This window comes from Lissotriton helveticus, chromosome 2_1 (genome assembly GCF_964261635.1).
Source record: "Lissotriton helveticus chromosome 2_1, aLisHel1.1, whole genome shotgun sequence".
NCBI lineage: Eukaryota > Metazoa > Chordata > Amphibia > Caudata > Salamandridae > Lissotriton > Lissotriton helveticus.
In genome coordinates, this window is record NC_136059.1 from 157,909,090 (window position 1) to 157,929,830 (window position 20,741).

Sequence of the window (20,741 nt, forward strand, 5' to 3'; positions counted from 1 at the left end):
ATCGTATCGTGGACACATTTTAAATTAATTGTTGGATATGTGCAAGATGTAATTTTGAAATGTCGATTTCTTTCTGTACGTGCCTAATTTTTTCCTTCCTAGTTGGCCTCTGTATGTATGTCTTTGAAATGCCCAAAAAACACATTATAATAAAAAAAAAAGAAAAAAAGGAAAAAAAAAAAGATTTATAATGCGCATGGCTGCCTCAGCGACGAGGCGTCCCCGCGCAACCAGAGACCCAGAGTAAAGAGCAAGAGAGCTCAGCCTAAGAAACTAAACATCTGTGAGTGGATACAACCAAGTTTTTATAGCTTTATGAAATGCCAAGAGATTGGGAATAGGTCTAATGTGTGCTGGGAGCGAGTTCCAAAGTTTTGCCGATAAAAAGTGGAAGGAACGGCCCCCAGTCCTTGCTCTCCAAACACGAGGAGCACAGACAAGCGCAAGGTCAGCAGAACTCAATGCTCGCCCCGGCACATAAGGTGTCAGCAGGCAAGAGAGCCCACCCGGGGTTTGGTGCGTCAGAATCTTGTGTGAGATACACAGCACTTTAAACTGAACGCGTTTCTCAAAAGGTAGCCAATGAAGCTTTGGGAGCACATGTGCCACCGAGCAGGATGTAGGTAAGGCCACCAGAAGGCGTGCTGCAGCGTTCCGGACCCTCTGCAAGCGTTTGATACTGGCCTTGTTAGGGCCCAAATAAAGAGAGTTGCCGTAGTCAAGCCTAGAGAGAATGGATGCCTGAACAATGGTTTGACGGACTCTAGGGGGAAAAAAACCAACCAAGGGTCTCAACCCTCGCAAGAGCCCGAAACAGACAGCGGCAACAGCTTTTGTCTACTTCTCAAACGTGAGTCCATTGTCGAATGGTTCTTCACAGCCTCCCTAGGTGACGGGACGGCGCCCTAGTTGCCCCGACGCCAGGAAATGGTGGACAGGGTGGCGACTGGCGGGGCACGTCCCGAGGGGAACCAGCACCCTCCGCCGAAGGAGGACAAGACCTCGGAGACAAACTACAGGACCTACCAGCTTGCGAGAGACGCCCTTGGGGCCATGCCGCGGGGCAATGCCGCAGACGGAATTGGCGGTTCCTGGCCTCCGAGGTATGGGACAGACGCTGGTATGGCACTGACCTGGACAAGCGGGCCGACAGCAATTTCATCCGGCGTCCCCCTGCCGGGACTTCGGTTTAAGGTGCTGACAAGCTTCGCAGTCTGTAGAGTCATGGTGCTCGCCCAAATACCACATACATATCGGGTGAGGGTCCGTCGCCGACATCTGATGTGCACAGGGGGTACACGTCTTGAAGCTCAAAGGCATTCACACACTGTTCCAGAAAACGCAAAGCGTGAAGAGAAGGCGTGAAAACAGGCCAGGACACAATCCGGATCCGTGTTGCACGCGGAAAAGAGAAAAACTGACGTCAGCGCGCCGGGTGAGGCTTATGTGACCTCGCTGACATCACGCCCGCGGACGTCAGGGCAGAGTCACGCGGTACCGCCCTCCTGGCACGCAGAGATGCTGGGGTAAATAAATTATTTTCCGGATCCAGTCTCACGCCTGGCGATAATTCTACGTTAAGGAATCTACGGCTAATAGCCTCTATCAGATGCAAGGTTTTAATGGCATCAGGAATAAGAAAACCATTCTTCTAAAATGTCTGGCCAATTTTACATTTCACAATGAGGAGTGGTCGGAGATGCTGAAAGCCAACGTGCTTTCATGGATGAAACTGTTCAGGCTGAAAACAGAGCGCAACTGTACAAAACCGACACTAGGGATTCGATAGATGCCACATCACTACCAGAACTCCAATGTCTAAGTCAGATCACCCCAGTCAGACCAGTTCAACTGTGTGTGTGAGCACTCTTAGCTGTGGCTGATGCTATGCTATGGCAGAGGAACCCCCCCCGCCCCCCCCCCCCACCCCCTACAAAACTTGTAAAAATTTCAGGTTCTATTAAGAGGTTCCTTGTCTTGGGGGTGGGGCAATCGCAGGGGCAGTGCAGTCACCAGAGAGTGGTGGGCAGTGCGCATGTTGGTTTGGCCGGCTGTATCTGGACGCCCAAACTGACATGCGCACCGAGCTGTCTCAAACCTAGCTGCTGGGTTGGAGACATTAAACACAGGCTCACAGTCTCTCTCAGAGCAGAAATTTGCAGAGCTCATGACAATTCCGGGGCCCAACGTATTTTGGGGGCCCCTATTTGGAATAGCTTTGAATCTATAGTGCTATTTCAGGTCTTTAATGCCCTCTTTGGGTCAGGCACACTTGTCCAAATTCTAAAGTTGTTACATCTAATATTCAGGTATAGTGTCGTGTTTTCAATATTGTATTACAGCAGCAGCTCACTAATTTTACTGCAAATCATCTCTGTGACACCCTACCATTTTCTCATATGTGAGATCCTGCAAACAAACTTTTTTATGGATGTTACATTAAACATAAACACAACATTTCTGTGGAAAACGTCTATAATAGACTCACACATTACTTGCATTAAAAATAAATTAAAGGGAACTGGTGTTTAAAACCATCTGTATAAGAAACATTAAAGGTCATCAGAGCAAGACTCTCAGCAGAACAGAGTTGGCTCTATCAGGGGGCCCCCTGAAAAGCTGGGCCCTGGGCCAGATCCCACTTTGCCCGTGCTTTAAAACGTCTCTGATCCTGATGCTGCTTTCAAGCATGAGAGTAGCATCAAGACGGGCCACAGGGGACACTGTAAGCATGTAAGCTGCAACAAGGACACAGACTCCGTAAAAGAGCACCGGGTGGCGGCTAAGTTCTTTTTCTCCTATTTTGTTAAAAATGTTTTATTCATGGTCGTTCCACCCCCCACCTCCCTGTCATCTGTTGTCAGCCTCCAAGTCTCACCACTTCGTCTGCAGACCAGCCGCTACTGACTCTTATAAAGTCATTGAAAGCATTTGTTGCAGACATTCTAGAAAATAAAACCCGCACCAAGTTGAACTATTCAAGACTGCTTCATAAATACTAAAACATTCCAATACAAAATAAGTTAATTCCCTTGAACAACAGTTCTCCTGGTGAAGATTTATGTGAAAACAACAGTTTGGGCCATATCGTTTCAGGGAATATTGAGTCAGATAAGTACATGGGGTAGACACAGTGTTCATATTAGAGACTTAATTTGGGAATTTAAATAAAGCCAACAATGCACTTTGGCAAAAGGGAATAATTATTGTAAAAAACTAGGATTGTACTGAAGACAGAATGCATAGAGACGCCAAACACAAATAGAATGTATGTGTGCCACCCACACATTCATAAGTATAAAAGGCAGACTACTCCTGATTGCACCTTAAATTAAGTTGGTCATTTATTACTAAACATTTAACACCCCCTACCCATGCTGTAAACTCATTTTACAAGCTAGCTTGTGCAACTTGGAACAATAAAAAACAAACAAGATTAGGCCATTAAGCCTCTATAACAGTACTAAGACAATCTTTGTGGAAATGAAAGTGTTTGGAAGGTGGCACAGGTCTTGATAGCGTAAAGACAGGGTCACTGATTGGCACCATCGGGAGCATAGGATGAAACATGGGTTCAGAGGTTTGTACAAAATATCAAAACTGTGAAGGAGTGGGGAATCGGTGAGGAGAGAACTGGCTAATACAACTACTAAACATATCAATCTGATAAGCAAATGTACTGGGTAATTTCTAGTAGGAACAGCTTTTCTGCCAGAATACACCGATTCTTTACAGTGCAATGGTTAGTAATGCGTTAATCTGCTCTCTAGGGATGGGCGGTGAAAAGTACATTGATTGGCACAGAGAGGGGGGGCTGTATACTTATGTAGCCTATGGAAAGCATGCAGACTTACGCAGGATATTCTGGCACTTTGTCTTTGATAGCAGGCAGGTCCCGCACATACTCGTTGTACAGCCATTTCACCTTAAAATGAAGGTTCATGTAGTCCGCGCTCTTACACAGGCGATTCTTTTCATGCTCTGTGAAGGAAAACAGAGACCATTAATACAAACCCTTTATCGCCAGCTAGAATCCTACCCCAGTGGCTGTTAGTTCTGCCTGCTTCATTATTCTTTACATCAGTTACTGCAAGGAGATCAAACTCCCTTAGTCTGCACCCAGACCTACATTATGTAAAACTTGGTTGGGGGCATCTCCAGAGGCTGATTCCAAGCCCTTTGCGTGGGAGGCACTTTTGAATAAGTTCTCCAGAACAACTATGACTAGGTAGTGATCTACTGCGCAGTGTGAAAGGTACTGTGGCCACAGGGCCCTTCGACAAAAGATCTAAGCTTTGAAATGAAGATGACCAGCAGGTGAGCTCCTTATTAGCTCAATTCTGATGGACTTTGTGCTAAAAGGAGTCTCACCAAGATGATGCAGCATGGAAATGAAAGAGAGAAGAGGAGTCAGAAAAGAAAACAGAAAAAAAGGGCAAAGGAAGAGAAAATAAAGCAGAAAAAAACAAAGGACCGTACCACAGGATACCTGGAAAGAGCAGTGTGAGAGAAAAAAAACCGAGGCAAGATTCGATGTGTCAACTATATTAATTCTCGCCTCTCACTAGATACCCTCCTACCTCCTGGTATGGCTAGAATCTGCTTCTCAAAGCTGCTTTGGAGATGTGAGTGGTCAGATCGGAATATTTGTGACACTGCTTTCACTAACACAACAGCCTTGGCCCCTTGATATATACCTCTGTAAAAATAATGCTGTCCAGAAATTTTCGCTTTTGATTTGTATTTTCCTATCATTAGAGAAGTAATTTAGCTTGGGTAGGCCTTGATAATCTGAGCTAAAATTTTCTGGTCGACATTTTAAAAAATGCCAGATGTGCTGCAGTGATGATGTAATATTCCAAGAACCATGACACCTTTATTGTTCATTTTGGTGTAAAAATGAAGGATTTGGGAGACAATTACTCTTATAGACACAGTAAATAACGCTTCAGAACAACAGTTCTGCTATTTCCCAAAATGGCGGATCTAAAATGATGTGTTTTAGCCATCATATTGGTAATTTATTTTGATATTGTTTTTGTTTCAGGTTTTTCATTGATTCAAATACGTAAACGTAAGCAAAGCAGGTGGTATCAGAGGATATTTACCTCCTTAAAGAGTGTTGCGAACTATAAAATCTGAGGACTCCTTCAACAAAGAAAAATGTGTCATATGGCAAACTAATTCAAAAGAAAAGCTAACATCAACTGCGGCTGGACAGAACAGAGTTCAAGAGGTTGCATAAATACGGTAAGACGATGTTCACATAAGATTGAAACTGGATGGGTGAAAAGGATTGAATTTTTTATCACTGTAACAACAAGTGCTACAATGGAAAAAAAGCCTAGAAAAAATTCATCAAAAAATAGCAGGAACCAGTGAACCACAACAAGAACTAAAGTCTTCTGAGAAAGCAAAACCAACCAAACCGAATGCCCATCCACTTAGAAGATCGATGGCTACCCCTTGTCCATCTCCAACAATTGGTCAGAAAGCAGAGGATCTTCAGTGTGTTATCTGTGGTTTAACCAGAACAAGGGCCACAGGGATTGATGAAAGAATAAAGTACAGAGTATGTGAGTCTCAAAGGGCATACGTTTTTATCTGCAGCTAGTTTCTTCCAAGATGATTTCAGCCGAGTAGCTTATCGAAACGATGAGGTGAATGTATTTGCAGCGGATTTGTATGCCCACCCGAACTGCAAGTGTGCTTTCATTCAAAAATATGAATGTACAATGAGCTCCCAGCAGCAACGTAACTGCCAGCCTTCAGCTAAGTTTGCACTCTTTGAAAAAGCAAAGGAAGTGTTAAAGCCACTAAAGTGCTGGCTACAGGTTCACAATTAGTGAGATCAGAGAAATAATGTTCAACCTTGATGAAACTGTATTGACCCATAATAATGAAATTTAGATTTTCCTGGTGAGAATGTACAATTAAGAATATATGTTTTTCCTTTGGCAGACCCATTAACCTTTCATGTTAGAGTCAGATTTGCCTAATTTCCACACAACCTTCATTCAAACACCGCATCCATCTGCAGCAGGGGAGAGAAACTACAACTGTATATTTTTAAATATAGTGTGTCACTACACGGTTACACATATACAATTATAAAAACTGCTTTATTTAAAAATATTCTCTTTTGTCCTCTTCGATTTCAATGCATATAAAAAGGATTATCAGTCTTTAAAAACACATTAATTGGAAATGCAATCACATAATTATTACAAGATATACATTTTGTACACAAGAATATAACAAATAAAAGACAAGACCGTAAATGAGGAGAGAAAAAGAGAGTATACACAAGACAATACACTTTGTCATAAATCCAACCTATCCATGACCCGATGAATTAAAAATGTTTCAACAGTTGTGCCAACCCACGTCACAGATTAGGAAGCTCAAGCGACAATGACCGAATTCTGTCTAACAAAAAGAATGAGCCACTTACGCTGTTCGCCGCTGATTTGACTCTGAAGTTCTTGCTGCCAAAATAAGATCACAGGATGCAGTAAAATCAGTAGGAACCATTTTTAAAAATGTCCTGAAAGATTTCGATTTTGGACTTACTTAAAAATGTTGCGACGCCCCAGATCTCTGCAAATCATTGCTTAATATCAGCAAAGCAAAACTGTTACAAACTATAGTCTTTAACCCCTTCCCTGCGGTGTGAATTCCGCCGCGGCATGGGGGAGGGGGAGGGAGGGGCTAGGAGGCGGGAGGCGGGAGCGGCGCTTATGGTGGCTCTACGACGTCATGAGTCAGGGGCGGCGTGTGCTCATTACGCCGTGGTGCCGTCATTACCCCGTCCGCTCATTAATTAGCCTGCACTGGCAGGGAATAAGTGGCGCGTGGGAGGAGCGGCAGCGGCATGACGGCTCCATGTCGTCATGAGCACACGCCGCCCGTAACTCATGATGGCGTGAAACCGTCATGAGCACGGAAAGGGTTACTTCGGAATAGAAGTCAACATTGAGGATGGCTTTGAAGATACAAGCAAAGAAGTGGAAGACAATCCTATGAACCAACAGGTTTATGCTGTGCAGATGTACTGTCATATTCAAATCATGTTTTATTATTTATATCACAGCAAAAAGAAAACTCGCCTACAAATGATTATTTCCAATGCAATCTATGACAAGGTCAAAAGTAGAGAGTGAATCACTTCAATTAATAATATTGGTGCACCAATAAGTTATAATGACATAGTGCGGAGCAGGAACTCGTTAGCAGCTCATGTTGTAAAGTCTTGTGAATCTACTTCCAAATCACTTTACCAAGAAAGGATTTACAATTGCTGCTGTTGATGGTTTTGAAGACAGATCTGGTTTGTCTGGAACATCCAGCACACATGATACTGCCATGATGCGTTTTCGAGAATGTACCAATGAAGTAGCTGCTGGAAAACAAGCTGTGTCAGCTGCAGGCATAAACAAAGGAAGCTGAAAAATGAAAACCCAACTGTCTTGACAACGTGTGCAAAATCACCACAAGCCATCAACACATCCCAGTCTACCAGACAGTTTCAAAGTCCCTGAGGACATGGATCTTCTTCTACCTGATGCTGCGGTTCGCACAGCTGATTTAACCGAATTTAACATACTGCTTATTCGGGGCAGACTGGCAGATGAAGATAAGCCAGTTCCTCCGTGGGCTGTAATTCATGCTCTGATCTCCCAGAATACTGTCCCACTGTAGAAAGTTCAGTTTTTACCAGAAATCCCATTTCCAGTCACAAACTACGCAACATTATACACAGCTATAAAAAAAATTCCAAAATGTGCGTACGCAGCCGGAAGACCAGCCTATCCTGCTAATTTTCTATGATGGTGTTTTACGTATTGTGGCTGACATTTTCATGAGCAATCCAGTAGAATTTGATGATCTTTATCCAATAATGGGCATTTTCCACATTAAAAAAAGTTGTCTTGCGGTGTGCAGGAAGTTATCTCAGTGGATGTGGCATTGACTATGCACTTATTGAGGCTGACATCTTTGGAAGCAAAACTGTACAGTCAGCATTGAGCAGAACTCATTATGTTCATTTGTTGAAATGTATGCTCACCATATCTGAGGCTATAGAGACATTGTGTTGCAATACTTCCTGGAACAAGAATGACAAATTAGGTTTTGCATATCTTATCTCAGAAGTAAACAAGGCAGAGGGTGCACTTCATTCAAAAGACATAATGCAAAGCCAGGCAATGTTCAATACACTCAGTTCAAAAACAGAAAACCAAGTTCATAGAGTTTGTCAAACAATGTGAAGAAAAATCAGAACTTTGCAAGTACTAGGATATGTTTTAACATGATAGCTCTAGTGAACATCTTGGACCATGCTGATCAGGAATGTGATTGGGAGCTGCACATGAAGACAGTGGCGACACTGGTTACTGTGTTTCACAAATTCGATTGCATAAACTGCCAGAGATTTGGGTCCTGGTATTTGGAAAGAGTTAAGAAGCTAGAGGTGGAAAAACCAAACCTTTTCAGAAAATTCATCCAGACACTTTGTGGCGAAAGACAGGGAGGAAATGTTGAGTCCTGTGGCTCCAGATATGAAACTGGACCAGACTACCCAGAGATCACTCAAAAGCTCCAAGGGAATTGTTGGTAAGACACGTCAAAGTGAATATGTTGATCAATGACAGCTAATTTACCATGAAGCCTTTTTTCTATTTGCAATGTTTTCAGAGATTACAAATTCAAAATGAATGGACCATCTAGAAACAGTTCCTCACCACAAACTTGAGGGGAACGTTTTAATAAACATACTGACCGCCTTCTTCATTTCAAGCAGCAGCAAGGAAACTCCTTCGAAATGACTGCCTGTGCGACTACACAACTTCGTGACCAAACAATATGTGGATAACGATATAAAGGCCCGTCTACTAGATGTCCTGGAACATGGATCGAAACTATACACAGACCTGAAGCAGGAGAGATTGGTATTGAAAGAGAAAAAGCTGTTTGACATATCCACTAAAGCTAAACTTCTATGTTTTAATTGCCATAGTAAGGGTTTCATCAAAACAGCCACTACAAAACAGGTTACAAAAAAACAACGTTTGCAAGCACATAGAGATATGAATGTAGCAAAAGAAAGAGGTGAATTTACAAGATCATTCTGTTGCGTGATCTTTTTCCAACAACTCAATATTTGATGAAGTTGTTGCAACCAAACCAGTGAAACACTTATTCGTACAAGAGTTTGAAAAGGGCTACATGTCATAAATGTGAATGGTCAAGATTTCATCCATGCAAAACTTCGTTGGTGTTATTCAGACAATTCTAGAGATATCAAAGTTAGTGTGCACCTTACAAGAACTTCACATTGTCTTTGACAGTTATCTTGAACTATCTGTCAAAGAATGTGAGAGAATCAGACGAATGTCTACAAGTGGAACAATTGAACTTGCATACATCAAAGATTTGACACCTATATCTCGGAAACTTGATAAATTCTGATCATTAATAGTAAACGAGATACACTTGGAGATGTTAACGTGCCCAAAATACTGCTGATGTTTCAGTGAACACTGAATTTCCAATTATTGCAAGTGGAATGATTGTCAATGAGGAGTTGGTGTCTGTAGAGATATATTCAAAAGGTATGGGCCATATTGTTCAAGAACTTAACAGCAAATTGAAGAATTTTGACATTTGTGTTGTGCCACATGTCGAGTGGGCTGTTAGAATTGGTTCCAATTGAGTAATTATACTGTAAAATGACACAAATGAAATTATTGTGGTACTTAGATTTGTTAAAATGTTCTTAGCTCAAGGATTGTCGGAGGCATTAATAAGTTAGAAAACAGGCGAGAAGAGAGGCTTAATCCCGCTATCTATTCTGTACAAGAAACTTGACCCAGAGAAGTCCAGTGTTCTTATCAAGGCACATATTACGGGTGATGACACTATGAGCAAAATTGGAACAAAGCTTGGAGCTTTAACTGCTAAACTTGTGAAGTTTCTAAAAGGATTTGGTGAGACAGAAAAATACCTTATGCGTGTGTTGAAAACTAGTTCTGACTGTCACACATTTGATGATCTTTGGTACAAGGAGTTCAAGAAATCAGTCCTGCTTCGTGACTTTGCACCAATGTCATATTCTGTGCATGGATGTATTAAAAGAAAGTTCTACTTAATCGGAAGATGTGTAATGTTTTGGATCATGGATATGTAGAGAAACATCTGTGTGAATTTGGTTGGGAAAATATTGATGGGTGCTAAAACCTACAAAATTTCTTATGCTTCTACCCACAGAACTTACACGTATATGTACTTGCAAAACCTGTGCTACAAAAAGATGTGTCTACCCTTATGCTCTTCTCAAATGTTCAACATTATGCAAATGTACCGCAAGCAATTGCCGAAACAAATAAAGTGAACTATGAAAATGTGCCTAAAACAGGAGTGATAAACATTATTTTTATTTTCATATTCAGGTTTTAAACATTGTTTGGTGAATACATAAAAGAATAAAAAACATTATTTCTTTAATTTCTATATATGTCTCTTCTTCCTCTATTATAGCCGTTACTTTGGAAACAGTGGAAGGGTTGTTCTGAGGATTTATTTTTTCTCATCAGACTACCTGAACCCCAAAACCTAAGATTTGACACCAAAATTAAGTATATAGGTCTCATTGCTCCTGAAATATTACATCATCACTTAAACACATCCACCATTTTTATAAATGCCGACTAGAAACATTCAGCCCGGATCAATTTCTACCCAAACTAAATTACTTCGATAATGATGTAAAAACACAAATTAAAAAACAAAAATCTCTAGACAACAATTTTTACAAGGTACATCTGGGGGCTGGGATAAGAAGTTGACGTCCTTGCCATTACACTGCCTTGGGAACTTTGCATAGCGCTCCGATTGTTTTTCTTGCTAACTCAGAAGTATAAGGAAGATGCTGTGAATAATAATAAATCTACAGACTTAAGTAATCAAGTAAGGAAAAAGCTTAGCCTTACCTAACTGAACTTAAGGAAAATCCTTGCACGAGGGATCGATGCACCGTAGTTGAAAACGGTGTAGAGCTGAGAAATGCATTAGGCATGCAGTTCCCTAATGCTTTTCACAACTGATAGGCAATAATGAAGGCTACTGCCCATTGGACATGTTACTTCCCTTCAGTAACGCCTTATTTGGTAGAGACTCTATCTAGCTGCAGATTCCTGATCTTTGAATATCCGCATGCATCACATTGGATTTGGAAGATTTTCATGCAGCAGCCCTGCAGATTGGTACATGGGGGTCACTCTGCTCCGCGTCGACACCAGCAGTAATGAGTGCTTTGCCTATAAAGGTGCCACCTGGGCACACTCACGTCTGTTACATTTGCGACTTTCCATGCCAGGAGCCCAGAGCCACGGTGAGAGCAGAATTTGTCCGCTCTGGCGTTCAGAGATCAAGCCAGATGCTGTACCACCAGGGAAATTCCCTGACATTCCAGCCATGTCCAGAGCATCTCACTAAAGGGTCCACAACCCCACCCCATCCTGCTTGTTGCAGTACCACATGGCAGTGGTACTGTCCGTGAATACCTGCACCAGCCTTCCCTTGATTGAAGGAAGAAAGGCTTTTAATGTCAAGTGAATCGCCTGAATCTCCAACAGGTTCGTTTGAAGTTGGAACTTTGCTGAAAACCAGAGTCCTCTGATATACCCCTCTCCCAGAAGGCCACCCTGCCAGAAATGATGCATGCATCACCACCATTAGATCTGGTTGGGGAAGGGAGAGGGCCTGCCACTGATCCAATCGCGGTTTGATAGTCACCACTGCAGGTCTTTTGCAGTTCCCTCCAATATCTGGACCATGTCGGAGAGATTCTCCTGATGCTGCGCCCACTGGGCCTTCAGGTCACACTGCTGAACCCTCATATTCCAGGGTGCATGAGTCACCAGCAGGAGGCCATGAGGTCCAATAGCCTCAGGGTCAGTCTCACTGAATCCCAACTAGAGATTGAAAAATTGGTATCATAGCCTAAATATCCAGGACTCACCTCTCCGGAGGATATTTCCGAAACTGCACCGTGTGTAGAACAGCTCCAATGAAAGGGAGCGTCTGAGGGAATCAGGTGTGATTTTGGCATGTTGATAGTGAACCCCAGAGATTGCAAGAGGTTAACCGTAGTCTGAAGGTGGATGGCAACTGCCTGGGTTGAGCCCGCCTTCAATAGCCAGTCGTCGAGGTAGAGGAAGACTGAAATTCTCTACCTCATCCGATGAGTTGCAACCACCTCCATCAACTTGATGAACACCCTAGGGAATTTGTAAGGTAGAAAGGTAGCACAGCAAACTGAAAGTGCTGTGGCCCTTTGTGAACAGCAGATGGCGTCTGTGGGCCGGCGGCAGGATGGGGATGGGAATATATGCGCCCTGCAAGTCCAGTGCTACCATCCAGTCTCCTGGATCCTAGGGCAGATAAAACTTTGGCGAATATGCGCATTTTCAACTACTCCTTCTTCAAGTAGAGATTGAGAAGGTGCAAATCCAGGACAGGACAAAGTCCTTCATGCTTCTTTGGCAACATAAAGTAGCAGACATAACAATCACAACCTATTTCTGATGCAAGCACCCTTTCCATGGCTCCCTTGGCCAAAGAGCCTGCACTTCTTGATGGAACAAGGAGAGAAGGTCGTCCATCAGACGATCGTAAGTGGGTGGCATGGGTGGTGGGACCCCTTATTTTGCAAGCACTATGGTGGGCTCTCTATATACTACAACTATTCAGGTTACTTGTAATTCTAGGCCAACCACTTTCAAAGAAAAACAAGACTGGCAGGCTCCACCAGCTGACCCCCACTGGCCCAGGAACCAAGCTATCTGATAGAGCTAGTAGTTCAGGATGTTCTATTCAGACAAGGAGATAGTTGGGTAAAAGTTGACTCTAAGATGTAGAATGGTAAACCTACGGAGTTTCTGAAGAAAATAAAACATGTTAGTAGGAAAACGCCATTGCAGATCCTCATAACCAAGTAAAAAGACACCTTTTGAGGAAGTTAAAGTTGTGTGAGTGAGTACTAATACCTTGAGGGCAGCTTTGATGCGACCTTTCACACTGGTTATTTAATAAGCACAACTTACTCAATTCTGCTGTGGAAAATTCCAAAAGAGGACACCTGAGGCAGGGTTACTATGTCAATCACACCGTAAAGTACAATCTAGTAACTTATGGGGTGTGTAGGGAAGGAACGTATTAGAGGAAGTAGAGGTACAAGTGAGAGGATGTGTAAGAGGGAGAGGAGTGAACACCACTAGGGATGAAATGTAAACAAATGAATCCTTACCACCAAAAAAGTGAACTTTGCGGATGCGAAAGACAGCTGGGGCTTGTGACGAGAGGAAACACAAAAATGAAGCAGGATAGAAATGAACATGGTTGTGCAGAAATACTCAACAGTTCGCTGGTCACTTCATATCACATTTATCAAATTGTCACACCTACAAGCCCTGGAGATGACTGGTTTACCAGTGTCCCTACAAGAGGAGTACTTCAGAAAGAACATGAATCTGCACAGGGAGTTGGAGGTGCTCAACTGACGCACACTGCCTGGATGTCCACTAAAGTTTCCAGACCTCCGAGCTAACCAGATGTGATCTATAAGAATCTATTTCCTCTCTTGTTAATATTAAGCCTTCCTGAAGGTCTAATGATCATCAGAGCCTAATTCCATGTTCCCTTGCCTCCTCTCCCAGCTTATGGCGCTTGCAATAAAACTATACATTGTCTGTTTTATGAAAAGTTAGGGTACATCAGAATAAATGTATCAGCAATAACCACTGAAGACACAGACAGTCACGCTCATTTAGACAGTCTGACTACTGTCACAACTACATTCCCATGTACATAGTGAGAGTCAAAATGTGTTACAAGGCTTTGATTGCATAGCACCAGATCTTGGGACACTAAAAAACTTTTTGGAGCTGTTGACACCAATGTGGCTGGGCAGATCATAGTTCCATAGACTGTTGCTGCGATGGTCCACATAACAATGACCTACTCGGTAAAGGGTAACTCTTAACATCTCAGAAAAAAAGAATCAGCACAAGCAGTAGCTCTCTGGGTGACAGCAGCATGACCTTCAGGATGCTGACTTGTTATATCACGTAAGTACTAATGGTATCAGAGCTTGCATATTTACTCATACAACCACCTATATATTTCTCTTAGTGAACTAAGCACCAACTCCAGAGATCTGCCTGTAACAAAGAATACAATCATGGCTTAACTGTACACTTAGTAAGCGATGGAAGATTTGACTAGTCTGCTCAGCTTTTCTGGGGAGAATAGACAATTGCATTTGCTGTCTCCTGTGAGAGGGAAGCTTGCTTTGCTGCTGCCATGGTGTGCCTGTTCTGTGAGGAAACAATACTTGCACTGTGGCTGCTTGATTTGTACGTCATGTGATGTGTAAAGATTGGGCTGCTTCTGCCTTAGCTGTACCTCATGGAGAGAAGAGTGCACCATTTATGCCCACGGTGTACTTGTTTGTGAGAAAGTTCCACTTTTTGCATAGTAAGCCCCCACTGGTTTTCCTGGTTTTGACTGTAGAGCCCACGGTCCCTGCCAACTAGGTCTCTTGTGCCAGAGCTTCTTTCTTAAAACAAATCTCCAATTGATACTTCACCCCCTGTAAGTCCCTAGTAAGTGGTACCCTTCGTACCTAGGGCCTGGGAGCTATAGAGGGTTCCCTGGGACCATGCTACTGCCCCTGCAGCTGGCATGCCCCTGTAAAGGAGAACAAGAAAACATCAACATGACACTCTGCCTGGGTGTAATGCCAGCCAGCACTGCCTGAAGGCATGGGTAAGTCTGTACCCTAGCAGGCCTCACAGCCCTAAGGCAGGGTGCACTATACCACAGGTGAGGACATATCTGCATGAGCAGACATGCCCCTACATATTGAGGACAATTCCTTAATATTGTAGGTGCTAGGGAAGCCATAGAGAGAACATGGGCTGGAAACTCAACAACTCGAGTTCCTCAGCCCTATGATTTCTTCACTGAACACAGGAGAGTTTATTACCAAACTACTTTCAATAAAGCCACACTGATGACAGTGTAGGTTTTATTGCACAGAGTACCCAGAGGGTACCTCAGAGGTGCCCCCTGAAAACATACCAACCCTGATGTGGTCTCAGACCGGTTGTAGGCAGCCAGCCACCACCGACATGTTTCTGGACCCCTAGTCTCTGGGACCAGAAGCAATGGACATCCTGGGCAGAGGTGTCACACTTCCTCCACCGGGATGGGTCAGTGCTGGAAGAGAGAACCTTTGCCACCTTTGCCACCTTTGTAATGCGATCCCCTCGGCCTCTGCTGCTAGCAGCAGATGGCAGCACTTTGCTTACAACTACACTTTGGAGGGGAAACTGGCAGGAAAACTTAAAAGAATAGGCGTGCCCACCTCTGCCAACTCCATGTCTAAGGTGGGGCAGGCGAGGTGAAGTACATCTTTCAGGCCCGCCATCTTAAAGATGGGGAGACCCTCAAATATGGGCTAGGTCTACGCCTCCTCCCACAGGAGGGTGGTATAATAGAGGGTGTAGCCACCTCAGGTAAAGTGACCATTAGCCCTACCTGCTACTCCCCTAAAATGCCACTATATCTAGTATTTAGGTGGTTCCCCAAGACCTCGAAAATACATCTGTGACAACCTAAGAAGCAAGAGGACGATGCCGCACAGAAGACTGAAGACAACGACTGCTTTGATCTCAGCACTAACAGCCTGTCTCCAGCTTCTGCGAACTTGCAACCTGTCTTGCAACCAGTGTCCTCTGAAAACCCTGGGAGGACTGCTGCCTTCGAAAAAGACTTCAATTTTCGGGGGCTCTACTCGAACCAAGATGGCCGCATGCTAGTGCAGCTCTGCCAGCCGGGCGAAATTAATCCGTCCAAAATCTGACCATCCAGTAATTCCACATGTGAACTGTGGTGTCCAGGGAGTGGTAGCAATATGGCGTACATCGGCGCTCGAAAATCCTATGTAAATGCAAGTGATCATGGAGAGATCGCTGACAATGTGAACTACAACAGGCTGAGCTTTCGAGTGAGCTGTGCCTATTCCGGGGGCTGCGAGCACGCCTGACAGAGGTAAATACTCGCTAGGACCGCCCCAGGTGAGGCGACATCGGCGATTGGTTGGGGTGTGCGGAGATCCCGGCCGGAGCATCCGGGGAGGCAGTCCAGTTAACGTTCGCCGGCCTCGGAACTGTGGAGTTGGCCTGCCAGTTCAGCGGCGGGGACAGCAAGGCCGCACTAGTTTGGGCAGTGTGGGCGGCAGTTGCAAGCTGCTTCATCTCTGGCGGCGGCGAGGTCACCAGTGAGTCCATTCCACGCTCGAGGAAGACTGCAGCAGCAGGCGTCTGTTACGTGCGCTGGCCTACTCCTGTTGACGTAGAGCGGCAGCCTGTGAGCGATAAGTGAGGTCTGGCGATCCCGTGCCTTAGCAGTTTCAGAACGGTGATCGGGATTAACTCCACATGTGTGACTGGTTGGAATATCTGCAATGCAAATGGCGGTGTGACTGATGGGCATGCAGAAGGCAGAAGCTGCGACTGGGCTGGCAATGAGTGCCCGGGCTTTATAGGCAGACACCAGTGGCACGCCTACGTTAAGGTCCCAGTGTCGCGGAGTCCTGCCTGGCTAGTGCGATCCGAACACCAGTAAACAGAAGGCACCGCTTAGCTCATAAAGGAAGTGTGCCCAGCAGGGAGAGACCCCCGGACCTGAAGGTGTGCTGTCACGGCAAGTGCATGCTGTCCCGCCGCGGGTACCGTTGAGCAGTCGGGTCCCGGCGTGGGAACTCAGGTGGCGCAGCACCCGGTGAAGCTGTGGTGCAGTGGACCGGATCAACAGTGCTCTGACGATTTGGGGTACAGTGGCATTACATAGAGGCACGACATCCAGCAAGTAAAACTGCATGGTCCGGGGCAGAGCTCAGCACCCTGAAAACGTTGGAAGATTGAGGGGGGGATCTGAACATTACCTTCCAATCTCAAGCAACTGCAGCAGACGTTGCCTGTTACAAAGCGACTCATTGCTTGCACACGGAGTGCTGTCAATAGGGTTGGGCTCCTGATTGCTAGCTTGCATAACGCACGAGTCGTGAACAAGCAGTCTCAGCCTGCGGAGGTGAACAGTGCCGGCAAAAAGGAGCGACAAACATGGGAAAAACAGAGGTCACTACCGCCTAACCTTTGAATCAAAAAAAGTCATGAGTTCGCAAAAACAGGATGACACCGAGCACGTGTCAGAGCCTCAAGGGACACCAATGCTGGAGTCCACGCTGCAGGCTATGCAGCAAAGCCTCCTCTCCATTGACGGCAAAATGGATGATCTGAACCAGAGACTAGATAACATGTCAACTAAATTAGATAAACGAGCATCCAGACTCGTGGAGGCGGAACACAAGCTATCAACAGAAGAGGACAACATACACGCTTCAACTGGCAAGTGCACTGAAATGGAGAAGCTTCTAACTATCATACAATCAAAAAATGAAGCTTTAGTAGCATGATTGCGACACAGCATATGAAAGAGGACAGGACTCAGGGAAGATCCCTGTGGGACCCCTGTAGACACTCTCTGTGGTGAGGAAGAGGACGGAGGGAGCCAAACCTGTTGCGTCCGGTCCTCCAGAAAAGATTTAAGCCAGCCCCAAGCAGAGCCAGATATGCCAATCTCAGCAAGGCGGGTAAGCAGCAATGAGTTGGGAACCGTGTTGAATACTGCCGAGAGGTCAAGCAGAATCAAGGCTGCCCTCCCGCTGGCGTCCAAACAATCTCGGATGGCCTCGGAGACTTCTACTACAGCTGATTCAGTGTTATAAAAAGTGGAGGGGAGGAACAGGTGGAACCCCTGAAACCAAGGGGGCACTTGTGTCCCTATTACAGGAAGTAAAAGACGCCTGTTTAGTGTGAATTTTCTCCATGAAAAAGCTGGAGAGATTTTCACACCAAGAGTTTGAGGAAAGGAGCACGCTTGATTGTGCTTTGGGCGCCAGGAAACTCTGTACAATGGAAAAAATAAATTCTTGGAGTTATTTCTGGCTGAATTAATTCGAGTTGCGTAGTAAAAGCTTTTAGCGTGTGCTATGGCAGTGTAGTCAATTTTTTTGTTTATTCCTCTAAGTTTAGCCCCAGGGCAATAATCCTTACGCCAGCCTCGCTCCAGTTTCTTGCACTCCTGCTTTAATTCCCTCAGAGCGGACGTAAACCATGGTTTAGAGGAAGAATCTATGGAATGCCTATGAAGGGTGGCTGGGGATATAAGATCCATGGTATTTGAGATCCAACTTAAGAAGCAAACAAGCCCTCCTTTAAGGTCATAAGCAGGATTTGGTCTGGAGGTCGCCAAGGTCTATTGATCAAGGTGCCTCTCAAAGTAAAGTGTGCCAAAATGTTGATACTAAAATCAAGCGTTTCACCCCGTTGGAGGACCCACTTGTCACTATATAGAATAGCCATCCCTCCCCCTCTCCCCTTCATGCGGTCGAGTCTAAATATCCTATAGCCATCAGAAATGGCCAACGTAACTGTGGGGTTTGAGAACTCCAGCCAAGTCTCCGTGATAAACAGGAGGTCAACTGGTTTGTCCACAAGAAGATCAAAGACATCCGGATGGTGCTTCTTGAGTGAACGCGTATTAATTAGGGCAGCATGAATTAGTGTCTCCTGCTTGCCCGTACTAGTAGAACTGAGACGTGCAGGAACAGTAGAGCCAACACCCAGATTGAGGCCACAGTTAGGACAGACAGAGTCATTGCACTCTAGCACATCCCACCTACTAGTGTGAGGGCAGGGAAGCATGGGGAGTGTCAATAGATTGCTGACCGCTATAACACCACAGGTCTCCAGGTTGGGGAGCATGGCTGGGGCTGGCCTCTTCTAGGACGCTGATGGGCGTAGACGGGTTTGCACGCACATATTTATATTCAAGTTCAGCCAACGACTAGAGAGCGCACTTCCCCAAGATGGAGTCTTTCGTAGTCGAACAAGGAAGTAGTGACCCCTCGGGGTAATCTAAACCTCAAATTCATACAGTGCAGGAGTAGTAATAAAATCTTCAGGTTTAAAATAGCCCAGAAGGACGTCAGTGAGGGCTACGTTGAAGGTCAGAAGGGGTTCAGAGGATGTTGCCGCAGGCTGAAGCACCTCTGTCAGGAGATTAGTCCTGACTGCCAATAAAGGGAGCTCCAGGCCCTAGGCCTCGGTTGCCCTTTGCACCACTAAAGCGTGGGACGCTCTCTCCCCCATAGCCACGGTAGGGGGAGAAAGCAGGCCAAGGTCTGGAGAAGTGTCCAGACCACTGATGTCAACCAGGTCCTTCCTCCAGTCCGGCTTTTTAAGCTGGTCTGCCAAAGGGTCCAGCGACCCCTGTTAATCCTTATCACCACCTGCTGGATGATAGGGAACACCAGGGATGAACAGGGGAACTTAAGTACCCTCTGGCGTCGGATTTGTTGTCAACCGATGTCGATTTGGCTCCATCTCGGGGTTGAGGATGGGGACGGCATCGACTGGGGGCACAGCCATTGCCGGGAGCGTTGTTGCCGGTAAAGGTCAGATAAGATTAACTGGCAACGATCCGGATCCAGGCCTGGATCTGCCGGGGCCACCAGCAACGAAGGCCCACGACCCCTGACTGGTGCTGCGGGGCCCAAAGGCAAGCCGGCGGAGTCCGGCTGTCCAAAGATATGGTGGAGGACTTCGTAAAATGTAGCAAGCTGGGCAGGGCATGCCCCGGTTCCCGGAAATGGGAGTGGTAGGTGCAGAGTCATTCCTGAAGGAAGCACTCGAGACGGAGCCTAGATCGACGACACTCAGGGTCCCACATTGCGTAAGCCAACTGATGGGGTGAAGGCAAAGTGTGCTGGTGCTTCTTCGCCTTCTTGTGCTTCGATTTACCCCAGGACTTCGAAGACTTTGAATTGGACGAGGTGGGGGGGCTCTGCGAGCGGTCTCGAGACCTTCCTCTTGAACGAGACCAGGAGCGACGCGGAGTCGACCGTGGGGCCTCCAAGAGCTTTCGGAACCACTACCGCAAACACTTAGGATTCATGGCCTGGCAGTCAGCGCACGACTTCGGGTCGCGCTCCAGACACCAAAGGCACACGAGGTACGGGTCCTTTACAGACATCAGCCTATGACAGGCCTTGCAAGGCATGAAGCCGGTTCGCTGATGGGACATCCCTCGGGCACCAGGAGTCAAAGGTCTCGAAAAAAGTCAACACAATGTCGAAAAGGTTTAGTCAAAAAGTAACTAAAGTGATAGCTCTCTCCGGATCTGCGCTAGGGTGGCGCGAAAAAAGAAAGAACTGATGTCAGCGTACAGGGACGGTGCCTAAGTAGGCACAGCAATATCATCCCGGTGACCACGATGCATACGACAGAAGAGGAGTCGACCTAAGCCGCCAACCAACGAGCAGGGGTACTGCTAAGAAAAAAATTCTGTATCCAGTCCGACACTTGGGGTAATTTAAATTCAAGTAATCTATACCTAACTGTCTCTTTCAGATGCAGTTTTAGAAGATGAACAGGCTAACTTCATAACATTTCACAATATGCCTGAAAACTGACATCATGTCCTGTAGGTCACCTTCAAGAGATTCTGGAGTTAGCCACCAGCCCCTTGCATGACAGTGTTAAAGGGGTAATTACAAGCTCCACAGTGCACTGTGCTATTGCTGAAAAGTCAGGAATGGCAGGTGGCATCAT

At 45.5% G+C, this 20,741-nt stretch overlaps 1 protein-coding gene across 7 annotated transcripts in view; it reads right to left on the bottom strand.

Annotated features, from left to right (window-relative positions):
• Nucleotides 1-20,741, bottom strand: part of UNC13B (unc-13 homolog B) — a 3,555,093-nt gene that overhangs the window by 758,301 nt on the left and 2,776,051 nt on the right. For all 7 annotated transcript variants that reach the window (XM_078674667.1, XM_078674666.1, XM_078674664.1 and 4 more), the window contains one exon: nt 3,855-3,981. In XM_078674667.1, the coding sequence (XP_078530793.1) occupies nt 3,855-3,981 (127 nt within the window). The remainder of the gene's footprint in view (nt 1-3,854; nt 3,982-20,741) is intronic.